The 20,083-nt window shown below is 38.4% G+C and overlaps 1 protein-coding gene across 1 annotated transcript in view; it reads right to left on the reverse strand.

Annotated features, from left to right (window-relative positions):
• Nucleotides 1-1,145: 1,145 nt before the first annotated feature.
• LOC107525910 (TOMM20-like protein 1) overlaps nucleotides 1,146-20,083 on the reverse strand; it is a 106,580-nt gene continuing 87,642 nt past the window's right edge. The window contains exons 32-33 of the mRNA XM_087820164.1: nucleotides 8,830-8,886; nucleotides 1,146-1,489 (exon numbers count right to left, since the gene is read on the reverse strand). Of these exons, the coding sequence (XP_087676290.1) occupies nucleotides 1,338-1,489; nucleotides 8,830-8,886 (209 nt within the window). The 3' untranslated portion in view covers nucleotides 1,146-1,337. The remainder of the gene's footprint in view (nucleotides 1,490-8,829; nucleotides 8,887-20,083) is intronic.

Consider the following 20,083-nt stretch of genomic DNA (forward strand, 5'->3'; position numbering starts at 1 on the left):
TTAACTACAGAAGTTATATGCATATATGCATAACCCATGGACACAGTTAATAACGGGGTGAAGGCCTGGGGAGGGGGTGGGAGCGAGGTGGAGAGGGTCAATTGGGGGGGAAAATAGGACACCTGTAATACAACAATAAAGATTAAAAAAAAAATATATATATATATATATATATATATAAAGCTTTACAAGGTATACATAATTTATATTTTAAAATTGACCGCACTCATAATTTTTTTTTGTTACAACTGTAGTTCAAAGACACAATAGCTATAGTCACCCTTGACTCCTGTCACTTAGCCTATCACCTAGCCATTCAATCCCTGGAGACCAAGTTAGCGGACTCCTGTTTATCCTTCCAAAGATACTTAATGCATGTATAAGCAAATATACGTATGTAAGCATAGACATTGTGGGGCAAAAGGTTTATAGTTGTTTGTGTGGGAAATAATACAATAATTAATAATAATACAAGAATAAACTCTGTGTTTCATGTACTCACAACTGTAACCCTACTTTGCTCCTCCCTGCATGTGTGTACACACCATATATTTAAGTTCCATTTAAACAATGGTAGCATAATTCACACAATTCTTGCATATGGCTTTTTCACTTTAATAATACATCTCAGAGCCCTGGCCGGTGTGGCTCAGTTGGTTGAGCATCGTCCAATACACAGAGAGGTCACTGATTCTATTCTTGGTCAGGGCACATTCCCCAGATTTCAGGTTTGATCCTCAGTCATGGGCAGGCAGGAGGCAACCAATCGATGTTTCTCTCTCTCCCTTCCTCTCTCTAAAATCAGTAAAAACATATTTAAAAGATAGCATCTCAGAGATAATTCCATATCAACCCATAAACACTTATGGATTCCTTTTTGTACCCCACAGTATTCCATTGTACAGATACATCATCATACATCACTTTTTAAAATCACTCCCTTACTCATAGGCATTAGCTTGATTCCAAATATTTACTATTATAAACAATTTGGGGTGAAACACCTTGACTAACAATTTCATAAGTATGTACAAATAATCGTTTCTATAGAATAAATGCTTCAATGAAGGAGTTGAACATGCCCTTTCCACTATTCCATGGTCTTCAGGGTTCTAAGAAATAACTCACAGCCACACTCATGGTGATTTACATTTCAATCACTTTATTTAAAAAGTTCACCTAACTCCCCAAATTATGCTTTTCATTTCAATAAACATTTAGAAATAATTTTTCAGAATACGTTCAAAGACCAAAATAGTCTAAGAAATAGTTTTATGCCAGAGGAAAATGACCTCAAGACCAGGGGCACAAATATTGTACTGGCTCTGACTCCCCATTCAGAAGGTGTCTGTTCCCGAGGACTCTGGGTCCCCCTGGACGCTGCTGGCGCTCGGGGACGGAGGGCAGTCCTCCAGGTTGGCTGAGGGCAGCGTCACCGACATCTTGGTGGGTGACGTCTGACTCGTGAGGAGTGGCACAGCTTTACCGCCTGTAAAGAGGAGAAATTCATTCAGCCACACAGGTGTATCCTGAGTATTTATATGCTTCAGACTTTCCTACGTTATACAGGGGATCAAACCAAGGATTGCCTGTGAGGTCATTTCTTCTCTCAAGATGCTCAGGACTTGTCACAGAGATGAAATACACCCTCCCTCCTTTCTACCCCCACCCTAGACAGTTAGGGACATTTTAAAAGTATATGTTATGATATGAATGCTTATGTCCTCCCAAAATTCACATGTTGAAACCCTAAAGCCTGCTGTGATGGTATTAGAAGGCGAGGCCTTTGGAAGGGGCAGAGGTCATGAGGGTAGAGCCCTTATAAAGAGGCCCTAGAAAGCTGGCCCCTTCCACTGTGAGAACAGAGAGGGTGATAGCTATGAACCAGGAAGGGGTGCCTCGATCCGGGCCTTCCGGCCTCCAGAAGTAAATTTCTGTTGTTTAGAAGTTATCCAGTCTGTCATATTTTCTCTAGCAGCCTGAATGGACTGAGACAGTATTGCAAGTGCCATAAGCTGTGGTACAGATGATAAATGCTACAGGCAACATCGAGTAGAGGCGGTAGAGTTTGGGATGAAGAATTCATTAACACGTTAAAAACACACACCCAGAGTTGACTATATACGTATATCTACCTGTGAATACCCTAAATCACCCCTCTACGTTTAAAGCATATTGACTAAGAATATACAGAACGCCACCTTGGTATTATTTAAGATCACAAAAATCCTCATTTCAAATTTCATGGACTTACCATATACACAAAAGAATAATAAGCATTTTTTAATATACATTTTTTATTGTTGACAGTATTACAGATGTCCCTCATTTTCCCCCCCTCCACCCAGCCCCTGCCCCACCCCAGGCCTTCACCACACTACTATCTGTGAATAGTAAGTATCCTAAGAACAAAGTATCTTAAACAATGTTAAAGAAATCTCTGAGTAAAGAGTCATAGTAATTATTCTAAAACTCCTTTATATTTTTTAAGTAGTTTCCACAGTAATAAAGTGAAAATTTTTATAGGGACCACAGTAAAAGCAGATAGTCCTCTAGATTTCAATGATGACTCAGTCACAACTGTCACGATGATCAGACTATTTGTAAAAGCAAATTCCTTTAATATTAAGAAGTCTAACAAACTATTTTAATATTACATCATTCCTTTTTGTTGCTTGTGTCAGATTTTTGTTTTGTTTTGTTTTTTCATAGAGGAGGGAAGAGAATTAAGATCTGGCATTATTGTAGCAACATCACAAACTATAATACCACACACAGTAATCCTTTAAGAAAGAAATTCTTATGTCAATTTAAATAGAATAAATATTTTAAATAGGAAGGAAACTTTTTAAAAATTTAGCTCTGTCAGGATATAATAAAAAATAAGAAACAATAAGAACTGCTTTGAAATAATATCTATAGGACATAAGTGTTATTCAACTATTCTGACATTCTACCAAGCCATAATACAGAATACACAAAATAACCACGAGAAGTACCCCAGCTCAGAGCTTACCTCACCAGTAAAGTAAAAACTAACACAGGCTATAACTATGGCTGACAGCAAAATTAACTTTCAACCCATAAAATCAATTCAACGTTACCTTCCCCCAATTATTAAGAAAAATTCCACTCTCTGAGTTCCATATCTGTAAAAACTACACTGATGAGAAAAATTCTTTCCTGTTATCTAATTGCACAAAGTTGCTTTCTATGTACCTTCATTTGCCACATGCACAAAATAACTGATTAAACTGTCAATGATGTTACAAGAACTATAACTTTTTTTCTCTCTGAATTGCAAAGACATTTCCAAATGTCAAGGACCATATTAAATTCAATTATTGTAAAGTTATGCTATTTCTTGTAGTTACTGCCTTATGTTAATATAGCAATTAAAGTTTTGCAAAGATCTTTTCACCATCATTTCTTCTCATCCTGGGAGACAAGCTGACAAGGCAACTGAGGCACAGAGATGTTAAAGTTGGCTTTTCTGAAAGGATACCCTCACTGAGTAAAAATCTACGCATGCCTACTGTGTGTGCAGGGCTGAGATGGTGCCGAGAGGATACACAGGTGAAAAAGAAACTGTCCTCCGCTCCCGAAGTCTCGAAATGTAGCAGTGGAGATAAACATGTACAGGGATTCTTAGTTTAAACGAGGTGAAAGTGGCAGTTAAGCTGGGACTTAAGAGGTGTGGAAGGCAACGAAGGAAAAGAGGCCAACAGGATGAAGTGAAGGCAGAGTTGGTGTGCTAAGGGAACTCTGAGTATTCTGATACAGAAGTACTGACTGGGTAAGGGGGTGAGAGAGAAGGCTGGGAAGGAGGGTCAGGGTCAAGTCCTGTAAACAATTACGAGTCACAGCAGACTTTGAACATAGGAGTAATATGAGCAAATATATTTTAGAAAAGAGACTTCTAAGAGCCGTGTGGGAAATAGGGGAAGGAGAGGAATTTGTGGGACACTCCATGCAGAGCTGAGGATCCTTCAAGACATCTGGGAAGCCTGAGTACTTTACAAAGAACTGATTCGGGCTCGGAAATGACAGGTTTACCTGACTGAGTAAGTAGTAATAAGAATATAAAAAGCTTGAGGCTACGGTGATATAGAGAGATGGGGAAATACTGGGATCAGTTCCATCCTTGGTGAACTCGAAGCCGGCAAGATGTGTGAATGGACTTTTCCAGGGGACCCTTAGTCAAACCCTGTACGGCAGTTTTAGAGATACAGAAATAGCAACATAGCCATCCCCTACACAAACACAGCAGCTAGAGCAAGGAGAACGGTGATCTCCTAGGGAAGGGAAGGAGACTGAGAAGAGAAACGGTGACAAAAGTACCGGGAAGGACAAATACGGTGCATGAGGACAGAACAGAGGAGACAAAGGGGCCGCGTCAGGGTAGCAGGGGGCCCAGGGTGAAGGGTCGCACAGAGTCAGAGCCGGTTTTCCAAAAGGAGCCAGTACAATTCCTCTGCCTCGTACTCAGCAGAGCTAAGGCTCCCGCCCGCTTTCCTGTGCCCTCCGCCAAGTACCGCAGTCACCACAGTAGGCATTACTACCCCCAAAGGCTGCTGAGGGAGAAGCCATTTGGGTGGCCGTAGGCGATGGCAGCCGCCGAGGAGAGGAGCAGGGACGGTTTCAGGCACAAGCCCCTTTATGATAGGCCAAGGGCAAGGGCAAGGGCAAGGGCAAGGGCAAGGGCAAGCGCAGGGTCCAAACGAGGTGTAGTGTCCAGGCGCTGGGGCACGGTCCCATCCAGGCTGTGGGTGTGAAGCAAGGAGTGGAGAGCGGGGCTGGGCGGGGCGGGGGACAGCATGGATCCCAGAGCAGGATGGAGCCGGGCAGCGGGACTTACCATCTATTTACTCAGCAAATACCAACTGAGCACCTACTATGTGCCAGCCACTGTTCTAGACTCTGGAAATTTCAGCAGTGAGAAAACAGGCTCCAATCGCACTGACATCAGCTTCCAGTTGGGTGGAGCAAAGGACAAGCAAGCGAGGAAAGGAACATGAGGTATGACAGGCGGCAAGCGCGGTGAACACTAGGCGCGGGGCAGGTAAGGGACAGCGCCCTGAGAGATCCCGGGAGGTTACGTAACTTCCCGAAACCCCATTTCCCCAGCTACGAGATGCAGTACCGACCTCCGAGGGTTTGTGAGCATTAAATGGGATGAGGCACGTGTTTTGTATAGTGCCGGCAGAGGAAGCACTCGGAACAGATCAGCTCTTCGTGTGAGCTTCTTTTACTTTTATGTACCTGGAAAGGAACTATCCCAAGAGGTAATGACCCTCAGGCTCGGCCACAAAAGGTAGCTGACTTCAGAAAAGATAAGACTGTCACTGAAATGCACTAAAAAACCCTATAACCCTACAGCTCTAGAAGGCCTCCAAATAATTATGCTACTTTTAACTCTAGTAATTGTTTTAAACACAAATTATGTGAATACAATGCATTATTTTATTTAAAAGTGTTTCTTAATGTACATTTTGGAAAAACTTTATGAAGTATTCATTTACATAAAACAGTCATAGTGTTAAGAACTTTAAAAGAGAAATTTTTAGTTGGGGAACATTTTTTTAAAAGCATCATTTTCTGTTAACAGGCAAAAAGAGTAACATTCCTATCCAGTTATGGTCCTCACAGAGATTAATTTTTTTTTTTTTTAAGGAAAGATATACTATTGTAACAAATCATCAGTAGAGCAAACATAAATTCTCTACCTACATTAAATACAGTCTGATGCTTTTGAATTTGACATTTTAAATTTCCACAGTCATGTCATTACTCTATGATGTAATTGTTTCAACAGCTGTTTTCAGGGTTTTATTTTTTTTTAAAGAGATCATTCCTTGATTCAGTGGGTTTGCAGTACGTCATTTAACCTGGCATGCATTTAAGCTGGGATGCCACTGAGTGAGCCCATGCATCTGAAGCTTCCTAAGATGTATTTTAATATGTTTTATAGATATTTGAAATTCAAATCTTTTTGGCTTTAAAAATATTTAAAATTTATTAACAAATCTTATGTTTTCTGTTCTTTGATATTGGATTTATAAGGCTATGGAACAGGAAAGCTAAAATTTATTCTACATAATATAAAGATTTTTAATGCCCATTTAAGATTTTGCCTGTATACTGTATGTATATTTTTAAAAATATACATAACTTTCCGAAGGTTTTTAGATTTAGATAATCCAATTTCATCAGCAGGTCTTACATTCTGACTCTGATCTTGAAACACTCAGTAACCAATTATTGTACCTGTTATTTGCAAACTTACAGAAATTCAAACAAAGCATTCTCTCCTAAAGCATGAGACAAACAGATAACTGCACATGACACAAGCCATATATATGAATTTGTAGTATTCTTCTATAAGATGAGGAAAAGATAAAAGTACTTTAAATTGTCTGGATTTGGGGTTTTCTACATGCAGATAAAGACTGGTTTCTTATAAATTGCATATTTAAAAATTAAATTAAAAAAGAAAGAAGTGAGCCTAGCCGACTTGGCTCAGCACTTGAGCGTCGACCTATGGTCCAGGAGATTGAGGTTTGATTCCTGGGCAGGGTACATGCCCGGGTTGTGGGCTCGATGCCCAGCAGGGCGTGCAGGAGGCAGCCCGTCAGTGACTCTCTCATCATTGATGTTTCTCTCTCTCTCTCCCTGAAATCAATAAAAACATATATAAAAAAAAGGAAAGAAATGTAATGATTTTTTTTTTTTTATCCTCACCTGATGATACATTTACTGGTTTTAGAGAGAGGGGGAGGGAGGGAGAGAGAGAGAAACATCGATGTGAGAAACATTGATCAGTTGTCTCCTGTATGCACCTCGACTGGGGGCCGAACCTGCAGCCTATGTGCCCTGACCGGGAATCAAACCCACAGCCTTCTGGTGTTGGGATGATGCTCCAACCAACTGAGCCACCCGGCCAGGGCAAACGTAATAATCGCTAATCCTAGTACGTGAAGGATGTTAACCCATACCTCGTGGATGGGTAACCAGGAATCTGTGAATACCCTGAAATGTTATGCAAACTATTTCATAAAGTGCAACTGAGGAGGGAGACAGATGGCCACAGCTACTGATGTCTCAAAGGGGCCTGTGGCCCCCAAATACCTAAGAATTGTTGACTCAAAGGATACCACAGCCTCATGAGTTGTTTTTCCGGCAGTAATGGTGAAATTTGGAGTTCCTCTCGTGTTGATTGTGCATTCCTTATTTTCCAAAGGAAACTCTACTGTAGCACTTACCAAACCGCACTGTAATTATTTATGTATCTGCCACTTCCCCAGAATGGTATGCTCCTTAAAAGCATGGACTTGGGCCTACAGTCGCTGTCTTCTGAGTGACCAGTACAGCAGGTATACAGTAAGTATCTGTGTTATCGTTATTTGCTTGTGGGTCTGTTGTTCCTGTTAAATATGGGCTACATGAGGATAATGACTTAGTCTTATTTAGCTCTGCATTCCACAAAGTTGTAGCATAATGCCAGGCACACAGGGGCCTTGAGATGATTGCTGAAGCAAATTGATTGGTTTCTACCTTGAGTCTGTGGTTCCTCATGACTAAAAGCTTGCTTAGATTCACACTGACCAGATCTTGTCTCCAAAATCAGCCCTGAGTTCCAGCAATGCAGTTGCTTCCCAGCTGTCTATGAAAATGTAACATCATTTCAGCTGTGTTTTATTGAGTTCTTGAAGAAGTTTTCCTGTCCATCCTGGACGCATCTACTCCTGCTGTAATTCCTTGTTTAGGCAGCTGCAAAACTATCCTGCTGTATTCAATTCTCCTCACATACTTAACCCAGCCCTGCAGATTTTGCAACATTATAGCTTCAGTGCTTGAGAATAAATACTATTCGTCTTGATGAAGGTGCCTGGTCATTTGATGTTTAGTATGTAATGTTTTATCTGCCTCTGCTTTCCAGGATTAGTCGCTATTAAACATTTCTGTCCTTGCTTTCATGTTTAAAAGTGATTTAATATGTTACTATAGCCTCATCCCAAATATGTTTAGACATAAATCCTATTACATTATTTTGAGTTTGCTATTGCTTCTGTTTTCTAAGTGAGCTGACAAATGCTTATTTTAAAATTTACAATTTAAGATAAAATTCTTCCTATAGGAAGAATAAATGTATCGGCACCTGTAAAAACAACTCCAATTCTCTTTCCTCTAAAAAGCAATAGTTAATGTGAAAGATTTGTTTCTTCTTATGCCAGGTTCCAGCTGCTTCACTTTGTTTAAAACTGACTTCAAAGTTTAAACACTGTCCTGTCCCAACAAATAACCTCCCCCAGATGGAATTATCTCAAGTACTATCCTCAGAGCTCTGAATACCACACCTGCAGCCTTTTAATTCAACATTTTATAAACTTTCCAAAGGGAAATGATAAATTTTTTTCTGTCTCCTAACTTCCGGAGAGTTTATTGCCTGAAGGGCGTTCTATACCTGGGGAGAGTTTATAGATATTTTAGGCAAATAAAAAATTGGGACTGGTCTCCCTCTCGGGAGGACACCCGCGCCTTTCCCTTCCCTTCTTCTTCCCCCAGGTGTCTTACCTTTGCCTTTCTCTCTCCTAAGCTCCAAGGGCCCTTCTGACTGTAACTTATTTCCTGAGCCTATGCAGCCCAGCTGCCTCATGTCTACTTTCCTCTGTAACTTTCTAAATAAACTTTCTCTGGTAAATTGAAAAAAAAAATTGGAATTACTAACTCTACTATGTTGATTTTTACGAGAGAAAGAAATTGCAGGGAAATGAAAAAATCTGAATAGCTCCCAAATCCAACAGCTTTTAAAGTAAAAAAAAATCATACCTGTAAATACAGATGCAAGGTACAGATTGGGCTCAATTTGTGTCCGATCCGTATCACCTGGTGAAGTTACAGTTAAAAATTATTTTTGCATAAGAAAATCAGTTAAACATAGAAATAATCATGATTCATTTTTATTCACTAAAAAGAACACAAACCAAATGCACTCCCCACAGTTGCTCTCATAAAACCAGGTAAACAGAAGCCTGATCTAGTGGCCTTAATATAAAGAAGGAAGTTAAACAGCTGGATTTTAATGACTGTCAATAAAATAATACTTTACCTAATATATTATTATCTTTATGCATCAAAGATTAGGGAAAGGGGGAAGTAAAGGATCAGGGGAGAATTGGCAATTTGTATTAAGTAAAAGAAACCCATGGGCGATTTCTCCCAAGGTTAAAAGTTTTCACAGATTTTTTTACTTAAGGATTTAATCATTACAAAAAGAAGTTTAGAATTTCCCTTCTCCCTAGGCCAGCCTGTGGGGCATACTGCCCAACACAATCTACGTGAAACACCAATAAAGTTGTCAGGGATCACAGGAAAGCCCTACACTGTTCAACCAAAGCCAAATTTTAACATTAAAATGAAGTGGGCTGGGGGAAACTCTCTTTATGGCTAGAAAATGATGAAGCAGAGAAATGTTAAATAACTGGAGAGAGAAACCTGCAGTACACAGAGTTCTCAGGCCAAAGGCATCAGCTCCTGGTGAGAACATGCTGTCAACCTATGCTCTGAAAATAATCAATAACTGCCAATAACCACTGTTTCAAACAAATTCTTTGGCAGAATGATTTGAATAAAGTCATAATATGGTACAATTAGTATTTTCTGATTTTTTCTAAGGTAAAAGTCAGTCATCTCTCAAGCTTCCTTTAGTTCACAAAAATTTCAGGTGGATTTAAAAGAAGATGATTAACTGAATGTGACTCTAAGTGCTACACAGTCCCATCAAACCAAGCAATATATTCTCACTGGAAGCACACATTCATGTTAAACTACTGTAGCTATACTATAGGAAACACAAAAATTAAATGTTTAAAAATTAAAATGCGATACAATTCAGTGAATAAATAAATGAACAGTTTTAGAAGAAAATATAGTTTTATAAGGGTAAGATTGTGGGCAAATACAGTTGACTTATATATTAATAATCTGCAAATAGACCAAAATTGAACATCCAACTTTGATAGTTTTTTTAAAAAACCTTTATGAGAAGTGCTCACTATGATGTTACTATTGGACACCACCTATGACTGTCACTTCCAGTCTGCCTTGAAGTTTCCGAGAGTTAGAGTGGGTGAGCCGTTCCTGCCTGGCCCCTCCGGCTTATCAGAATTACCTTTCAGATCCTAAAGGTGTCTAAGGAACAAATGTGGAAATGGGTATCAGGACCACCTGAGAGGCCCGTTCCACTGAAGAACCATTTCTTTCTAACAAGTAAAATTAAGTAGCATCTTCTCTGCAGTGGTTGCCTCTAAGCCCAGAATTCACTTATCTATTGTGTTATAGTAGGAAATCAGCAACATCATTCCCTTTCATACTAAACAAAACTGGGTGGAAACTAAGAAAAAGAAAACCTACCTTAGGTCTAGGTAAGTTTAATTTTAAAAATTTAAGTACCGTGTTGTTGTTTTTATTGATTGATTTGAGAGCAAGAGAGAGATATCAACTGGTTGCTTCCCGATCAGGGGTGGGGAGTGAACTGGCAACCAAGGTACATGCCCTTGACCAGGAATCGAACCTTCGACCCTTTGGTGTGCAGGACGATGCTCTAAGCACTGAGCAACATAGCCAGGGCTAAGTACCTTTTATGTGCTCATCATTGTTACACTAGGTGTTGTGAAGACCTTTTATGTGCCCATCATTGTTACACTAGGTGTTGTGAAGACCTTTTATGTGCCCATCGTTGTTACACTAGGTGTGGTGAAGACCTTTTATGTGCCCATCGTTGTTACACTAGGTGTGGTGAAGACCTTTTATGTGCCCATCGTTGTTACACTAGGTGTGGTGAAGACCTTTTATGTGCCCATCGTTGTTACACTAGGTGTGGTGAAGACCTTTTATGTGCCCATCGTTGTTACACTAGGTGTTGTGAAGACCTTTTATGTGCCCATCATTGTTACACTAGGTGTTGTGAAGACCTTTTATGTGCCCATCGTTGTTACACTAGGTGTTGTGAAGACCTTTTATGTGCCCATCGTTGTTACACTAGGTGTTGTGAAGACCTTTTATGTGCCCATCGTTGTTACACTAGGTGTTGTGAAGACCTTTTATGTGCCCATCGTTGTTACACTAGGTGTTGTGAAGACCTTTTATGTGCCCATCGTTGTTACACTAGGTGTGGTGAAGACCTTTTATGTGCCCATCATTGTTACACTAGGTGTGGTGAAGACCTTTTATGTGCCCATCACTGTTATACTAGGTGTGGTGAAGACCTTTTATGTGCCCATCACTGTTATACTAGGTGTGGTGAAGACCTTTTATGTGCCCATCACTGTTACACTAGGTGTGGTGAAGACCTTTTATGTGCCCATCATTGTTACACTAGATGTTGGGAAGACCACAAATAGGACATTGTCTCAATCCTCTTCCATTGAAAAGACAAAAGTAACAGCAGAATGAGTAGTAGCAAATCTTCCAACTAATCCTCCTAGTTCTACGTAAAAATAAGGAATTTTAAAGGCTAACACCCAATTGAGCTCTCTGCCTTTTAACAGTATATCACTTCTCTCTGCTAGTGTTTCCACATGAGTAACTTAAATTCTATGCTTGGTAATTTTTCTTTTCTCCTTTTTGCTCTACGGCCTTCTTTTTTATTCCCTAAGGAGGCGCTATATATTGTACCTGGACGGTGTTGCATAAAGGAGTTGTAAAGCCTTTTCTAAACCAGTGATTTTCAACAGAGGCCAGAGGTAAAGAGAAGGGGAAGTCTGAATCACTTTGGGGGCTTTTTCAAGCTAACAAGGGCTCCCTTCTATTCTGATGGGCCTATACTCCGGGTGTATCCCCAAAGGGAGTTGCTGCGACACTGAAACACTCTTCTAAATTCATAAAAACCTAAATGTGAATTTTATATACTCCATTTTCTTTGCAATAAAAAGTGAAGCATGTTTCATTTAAAAAATAAATTTTAACTCAAATAAAATGACAACTATTTCATTACTACAAGCCAAAGCATTCTTTGGGATAATCTCTTTCTATCTAACAAAATTACATCATTAGTAAAAACATCTAAATTGAAGTAACATATCAAATCTGTTACTATTTTTAGGTCTTCATTAAACCACTTCGTAGACTGAAGTAAAATTACTATAAGGCTGGATTTACTTAAAAGAAAATAAATGGTTTCCCTCCATTATACTGCTTCATTTTCTCTAAGTTCTTTGCATATAGTTAGTTGCTCAAGAAATATCCAGCTGAGCAATGTTTCTGAAATCTTTATGTCAAACAGATATACCACTCTGTGATCTTTTACAGATCATTTTTTAGAAAGAAAGAAAAAACCTTTTTTTCCTATCCATTCTATACTGTCGTATGTAAGATAAAAAACTGCAAGTAAATGACAACCAAGCACCCTGTTAGAGAGGGACCTGCAAGCCAGTGGCTGGGTCAGGAGCTGAGCTGCTGGAGCGCGAACTCCCAGCGTGACACGAGCAGGCTGGGAGGCCTCAGAGAGGCCACCGTGGGCTTCAGCTTCTCCCGCCTCACAGCTTTCTCACGGCCATCGGCAGAGACGATACGTGTCACTAACTCAGAGCATAGCTACAGAGTAGGCATTCGATAAATGGTAGTTTTAAGCAATGGAAAAAATATCCTAGGGTGAGAATTTAATAAGATAATAAATAAGTAAATAAATGGTAGTTTTATTATTTAGCATGGGATTATTTTCTAACTTTTCCCAATTGACAAAAAAATCATTTCTGTTACACAATCTTTTCAAAATATTTTTTGAGGGAGACTTTTTGTTTAATAATAATAATAATAATAATAATAATAATAATAATAATAATGATAATACTGCCCTAGCTGGTTTGCTCAGTGGTTAGAGCGTTGGCCCTCAGACTGAAGGGTCCCGGGTTTGATTCCGGCCAAGGGCACGTACTTCGGTTGCAGGCTCGCTCCCTGGCCTGGTTGGGGCATGTGTGGGAGGCAACCAATCGTGTCTCTCTCACATCGATGTTCCTCTCTCTCTCCCCCCCCTCTCTTTTTCCCTTCCACTCTCTCTGAAAAAGCAATGGAAAAAATATCCTAGGGTGAGGGTTAAAAAAAAAAGAAAAAAGACTGATCACATATTATAGCAGTAGAGCTACAAGGGGTTTCAGAGATTATTTTATCCTTACTAATAAGGAAATTAAGATTCAGAGAGGGTGCTGACAAAGAAGTCAACGTCACAAATTAGTCATAGGGACTAAAACCCACAGCATAGTGCTTCCCTACCTCCCAACTTTTCATTCTCTTCTACTAGGATGTGTCTTCAGATACTGAGACCTGTACGACCAATCAGAAATGACCTCTAATACTTTTTTTTATATTAAGGAAGAAAATGTAATGTTTAACAGCATAGCCTTTGCTTTCAGAGTTGGACTTGGTTTCACTCCCAGCTCTGTCATTTATTTGTTATGTGACCTTGGGCAAAATATGTAACCTCTCTGAGCCTCAGGTTCTCAAATATAAAATGAGAATATTACCTAATTAATTGAGTTGATTAAAGACCTTAGCAGAGTGCGTCACCTTAGGAAGTATACATAGATGGTAGCTATCATGAATTGTTGTTGCTATTATTATAAACATAAACAAAATTCACCTCTACCAAACCTGGGGGAGAATCTTGATTTCTGCAAAGATTTCTCCCAACAGTATAAAAAAGCTACTACGTCAATATTAGTGACTACTGTCATTTATTCTTATAACAAGTAGATGCCTCATAATTCTCACTTGCTGAGTGATGTGTTTACTGGCACAGTGAGTCCTGGGCTCTGCAGGGGGGGATTACAGTAACAAACACAACCTACACCCTGGCCAGCACGATCTGAAAACTGCTTATCTAGTTTGTTGGTTCTTATACAACCTCATCCTGTTGTTCAAATGGAAGAAACCTAATACCGGTATTTAAGGCAAAGGACAAGAAGAGAAATAAATATTCGATCTATAAATTTCTATGAAAATTCAGAATGGGTAATATGAACAAAAGCTGAGTCATAAATTACCTATGAATATAATATATCCTCCTACTTTAACCACAAAAGGCGAATGCATCAGTTTTTATTTAAATATTTAAAGACACCACAAAATAAACACAAGTGACTTTGGATTTGGAAACAGGATGCAAGGGTGAGAAAGCAGCATCACTACAGGAACAGCTTTCAATGAGGGTGCACAGAGGTGCTGGGATGGGCAACGTGTGCACTGTGTTTCTACTAAACACTCGCTTTTAATTTTATTTTTTAAATCTTCACCTGAGGACATTTTTTCCATTGATTTTGAGAGAGTGGAAGGGGGTGGGAGTGGGGAGGGGGTGTGAGAGAGAGATCCATGTGACAGAGATTTGATTGGTTGCTTCCTGCATATGCACCCCAACTTGTGCAGGGGATCGAACCTGCAACCCAGGTACATGCCCTTGACTGGGAATCTAACCCAAGTCTCTTCTGTGTGCAGGCTGACACTCCAACCACTGAACCACACCCACCAGGGCTAAGCTTTTTCTTTCAAATGGTCAATGAAAATCTTATAGCTATATGGTGTTAATTTGAAAGCAAGCCATGTTGTAATATTTTAAAAAGTGATATTTAAAAGGATAGGAACTTGGGTTTCACGAATTTTTTTAATTTTTGGTTTGAAAGTTTATCTTCTCTTTAATACTATTTTTAGTAAGAATCACTAGTACAGCAATACTTAAATCTATAAATCGTTACATTATTGCTTTACACATTCTTTATGGATTATTTCTTAAAACTGTATGGTACTATAAAGCTGTTAACTGCAAAGTAAGGATATAAAGACAAAGGCCCCCAAACATGAATTTTTTAACCCACAAAACGAGATTTTTAAATGGATGATGTCTAGAATTTGCAACAAAATCTAATAAGGAGAAATCTAAAATTCAGTAACATTCATAATAGTTGGATCTTTTATACTAATTTGAGTTCACTGACAAAAAAGTAATATTATAAATATTAAAGAAGTTAAAATATATAAAAAGAAGTTAATATTTTTTAAGCAAATTAAGTTACTCATTGGCTCCCTATCTAATAGGTATACAACTCTCTCCAATAACAGCATTTTCAGAAACAGTATGTTAGCAGCATAAAAGCTTACATTCAATTGCCACGAAACTGACTGATAATTCAGAGAATAGATGGCCCACCTATCCTGAATGCAAACCATGATTTATTTGAATAATGGAGATTTCATTATTAAAGCTCATTTAAAAACCACTTAAGTGCTTGAATGTATGGCTGTGTGGTGTTATGATGAAGAGTTCCTGCCTTTTAGGGGCAGGAATGTCTAGAGGGACATTCCAGCATTAAAATTTGGTTTAGAGCTGAGAGTCGATGTTTTAGGAGACAACTTTATCTACAGCACACTTCCTGTGGGCTGAACAGCCCAAGACACAGCTACTAAAATAAATTCCTCTCAGATAGTTCTTGGTAAAAGCAAGCTAAAACGGTTTGAAAATGAAAAGAATCTTAAAAAATACAATAGGTTTGCCTCATGACAAAGCCTTACATTCCACATGATTTCATTTATTCAAAGTACAGAAACAAGGGAACAGATCTATGCTGTTAGAAGTCAGGACAGTGGTTAACCCTGCGAGGGTGCAGGCTGTGAGTGATAGAGAACATGAGGGCTTTGGGGTGCTGGCAATGTCCTGTTTTTTGAACTGGGTATGAGTTATAAAAGTAGCTCTGCTTTTTAAAATTCAGCTATAATACCTATGACATGTATACTTTTCTGTATGTATATTACACTTCCATAAAGAGATATTGAAAAAAACCCCAAAAGATTAGTTTCAGCAATGAAAAGGTGATTCCTTTATAGTTCTGAAGTGTTTTCCAAGGATTGAAATAACCAAATAACTAACTTTACTTATTAGGTAGCCTTCAATATCAAGTGAACGGTTACTGCTAAGTCACAGGCCCTACTGCTGACTACAAAGACAAATTTCTTTCTATTTCTTTTCTTAAAACCATGAAATGCCAGTGAGCTGAAATTATTCAGAAGCAGAAGGTGAGTCTTTGTCGCTGTTGCTCTAGTTTGACTCTCACAGGACTTGCTACTTAGGGTACTCAGTGCTCTGCAACGATTAGCTACTCACTTAAATTAAAAGCACAAACTAATATCATTTTAACTAATCATAAAAGCACCTTATTAAACATAATATTATAAAGCATAATATTTATAAAATATTAATACATTCTATAAAAGGCATTTAATTCCTTATTTTTGGTGCAAAAAAGGTTGCTGTTTCAGGTCATGTCTATAAAAAACAATGATGTCATAACTATATTTAAAGTCAACTTTAACTCTTACTCAACAATAACTCCTATAACTTTAATTACCCGAGGCCATAGTTGTTAGAGGAGTTCACTCTTATCACATTCTTATAAATGACATCTGATAGCAAACAAAGCTGAAGGCCAAGAAATTCTCTAATAGTTACAAGCAGTTTGAACCAAAGTGCCTCTATAACCTACACACAGAAAATCCCATTTCTGAGATGGAAACCCTTCCTAAGTATAAAAGCTTCATTCAGATTATGGCCTATGACGATCACTAGAAACACACTGTACTATTCATGTTGCCTTTAAGGTGGACTTTTCCATATCTAGCCATTCCTAACTACACTTGGAAATAAGAATTAAATGTGACATAGTGACCAGTTCACTCCACCAAGGCCAGACCTGGTAACTTTTGGAAAAGAGTGAAAGAATGAAAAATGAGCTTTCAAATACAGGAAGCCACTAGAAAATAAGAACACCGTCATTCCCTATCCTAACATTCAAGCTTTAAAGATTTTCTGTTGAACAGCGAGTTTCGGGTGAGAGGCTAGGGAGGTGAGGGTGGATTTCTGTTCACTGTACACACGACACCAATGGGAATAAGGGCCAGTCCAAGTTCTACGTTACCGCCGCTCTGGGTAATAGTTCCAAGCTGTGAGGCACAGCTGCAGGGGCCCTGCCAGCAAGGCCGGCCCAGCAGTGCTTTGATAGCGTGGGGCCCTGAAGTGTCAGGATATAGAGAAGGCAGCAGTTGTTGGCTGTGAAAACAGTCTGATACAAACCAGATGGGAACCTACTAGATGGGCAACACAAAGGAAAACAATTGGCTCATTCAACAAAGTCAGGCCCCTGCCCCAGAGAATTCACAGAAGACAATAACAGTCACCCAGAGTTGATGCAAACAAGAAACAGCCATGTGGTTACAGTTTAAAGAATTGTTTTTCCTCAGACTAAACAAAGTTTTGATTTCTAATTCTTGTGTTCATTAATTGTAGTTTGGTGCACAAGCCTTTTGCCAAAGACAAATATTTCATTTATACAATATATACTTTTGCGACACCGAGAAAAAATATATGGGGACATGGAGACTAATTTGGTGCTGCTTCCTGTAAAGTGCTATAAACACTGGCTAAGCTATTTCAGGAAACTGGCAAATTTAGAAAATGATTGATCATGCTGACACGGTAATTAGAAAATATCCAACATAATATTTCCAGGACTTCCTATCTGTCTGATTTGTTTTAACGTAGGCAGAATGACAAGAAAGGCAGAAATCACAAGTTTCTTAGAACTATGTTTCTACCTAAATGCTTTTTTTAAATCTCATTAGGTAGGACAGTATTACTGCAACTATGTTCATAAGAAAAAAGTGCCATAGTTCCCCACAGCCTGACCGTGAGGCTCATCACAGGACAAAGTCATTCTCCATTTGGAGCTGAAAAGTGTGACAAAAGTTAACAATGAGATTTTAAGATAACTTCTGACAGTAACATTTTGCTTAAAGACTTTTGTAGGTATGTATTCCACAAAAGAGTAATTTGTTTTGCTATTTTAAAAGATAGTAAACAGCATTCTAGCTTAAAATAATCTGCAGGTTACTGAATTTCTTCCACTGGAAACCCCGTGGGCCTCTGCATTTACTACTGATGTAAAAATGCACCCAAGAAAGCCTTAAATTTGTAATCACCATTCTTAAGGGATGTCTAAGGAGTCCATCAAAGAAACCCTGAAAACAAAAGCATTTTCATGCACACACAGTATCTGAATGTATTTTATAATTAAGTGATCCTGTTTTGTGCTTTTATAATAATAAATAATAAGTGTGTTAAAAGAGAAGGCATGCATCTGTGGAACTGTGAAAATTGTTGTAGTCCATGAGATGCACCTCAGGCTTCCCAATCTGCATCTGCTGCAGAGTTCAGATTATTCTCACTGACTCTTCCCACCCTAGAAACTGAGGCCCAACACTTAAATCTGCGTTAGATCTTTCACCCCTTGCAAGGTACTTCTGAAGTAACCAGAGAAGCAGAATGGAGTACCAACTTGGTGGAAAGGTTGATGCACTCATAAGCATTTCCAGCCACAGGTATTTTCCTGCTGCACTCAGCTGCACATGCGCACTCACATTTTTTCAAAAAGTCTAAATTAACTTGTGGCAACAGTGCTGAATAACTGAGCATTTTGACTAACTGTAATCATCAAATCCAAGAAGTCAGTTTCTACTATTATAAGCTGAATTACCATGTAAAAAGCAGGAAAAGAAATTTTTTTAAATATTATTTATCAGAGTCTTACATAAGAAGAATTAAGAATCAACACATCACTCATCAATGAATCAATTCTGCTAAAAGTTTGTTAAAAGTTTTTCCAACACGTGAAATCAACTCCCTTACAAAATGATTAACAAAGGTAGTCTGTCTGGGATTTGTAAGTAAATTATTTCTTAGACTCTGAGTTAACTCATAAAAATTAGAGTTGTACCATTCCAATCATTAGGCTTATTGATAACTATTTGTGCACTTCTTCAGAAATAGCCCAATTCTACTTTCATGGGGTGTTTATATATACAAAAATATCAACCTAATGAAGTAGCATAAATTTTGTAAGAAAAAACAAAGAAACTGCATTTAACAATTTTTTCTCTCCTAAATACATCTTGATGTGATTTCAGAGAGTAAGACCAGGGCCAGATCATGCAGACCTTTTAGGTCACAGTGAGGAGTCTGGACTTTATTCTGGTACAAAAAGAAGTCTTGGGAGGGTTTTGAGCAAGGAGTCACATGATCTGATTCATGTTTGTAAAAGAACACTCTTGCTCTGCATGGGTAATCGACAATAGAGGATCGAAAATAAATATAGAAAGACCAGTTGAGACTTCTCAGGATATTAAGGTTGAAGAATATTATTCTTAAAAAATCAAATGCACAACTACAGAAGGTAGAAAACTTAGTTTGATATCAAGTCACTGAAATATATCTTGGCCAGTTTATTAGTATACTGAAAACCACAGTATTGAGCAACAGTTTTTAATAACTTCTGTGGACACTGAGACAATGAAAGAGTAGTGAGGTTACTTAACCTCTGTGAGCCTCAGTTTTCTCATCTGTATAATAAAACAACAACAATAAAAACATCTTTACATAACTCACAAGTTTGCTGTGAAAATGAAAGCTACAATATGTGAGAGGTTCTTTGTCAGCTATAAAGCATTTGACAAATGTTAGGTTTCATCACTGTGGGTTTGGGGGAAAAAACTGATCTATCATACCTAGCAGTGACTGTGTTCTGTCGTAGTGTGACTCTATACAAGATATATTGAGTGGAACATGAATGAACTAGAAAAGAGCCTGTTGCGCAAATGAATGAGCATGCACGGCCTGTGTGCCTTCAGCAAAGCAGGCATTTGTGATAGCAACTCTGAATAGAAGTTTTCCTGTTTACCTTCTCACCACTTGTTTAAGTAGTATATATTTGCGAGATATGGGTTAAGGTTCAATTTTTGCATATAGATGACCACTTGTCTAAACACCATTTGTTGAAAAGATTATCGTTTCTCTATTAAATTCTTTGCCATTTGTGAAAAAGCAATTGATTATACACGTGGACTATTTTTGGACTCTATTCCATTGATCTATTTGTTAATTTTATGACAATACTACACTATCTTGATTATTGTAGCTTTATAATAAGTTTTGGAGTCACAAGTGTAAATCTTCCTAATTTATTTTTCTTTTTTAAAGTTATTTGGGTTG

Source organism: Miniopterus natalensis, chromosome 1 (genome assembly GCF_054644295.1).
Source record: "Miniopterus natalensis isolate mMinNat1 chromosome 1, mMinNat1.hap1, whole genome shotgun sequence".
Lineage (NCBI taxonomy): Eukaryota > Metazoa > Chordata > Mammalia > Chiroptera > Miniopteridae > Miniopterus > Miniopterus natalensis.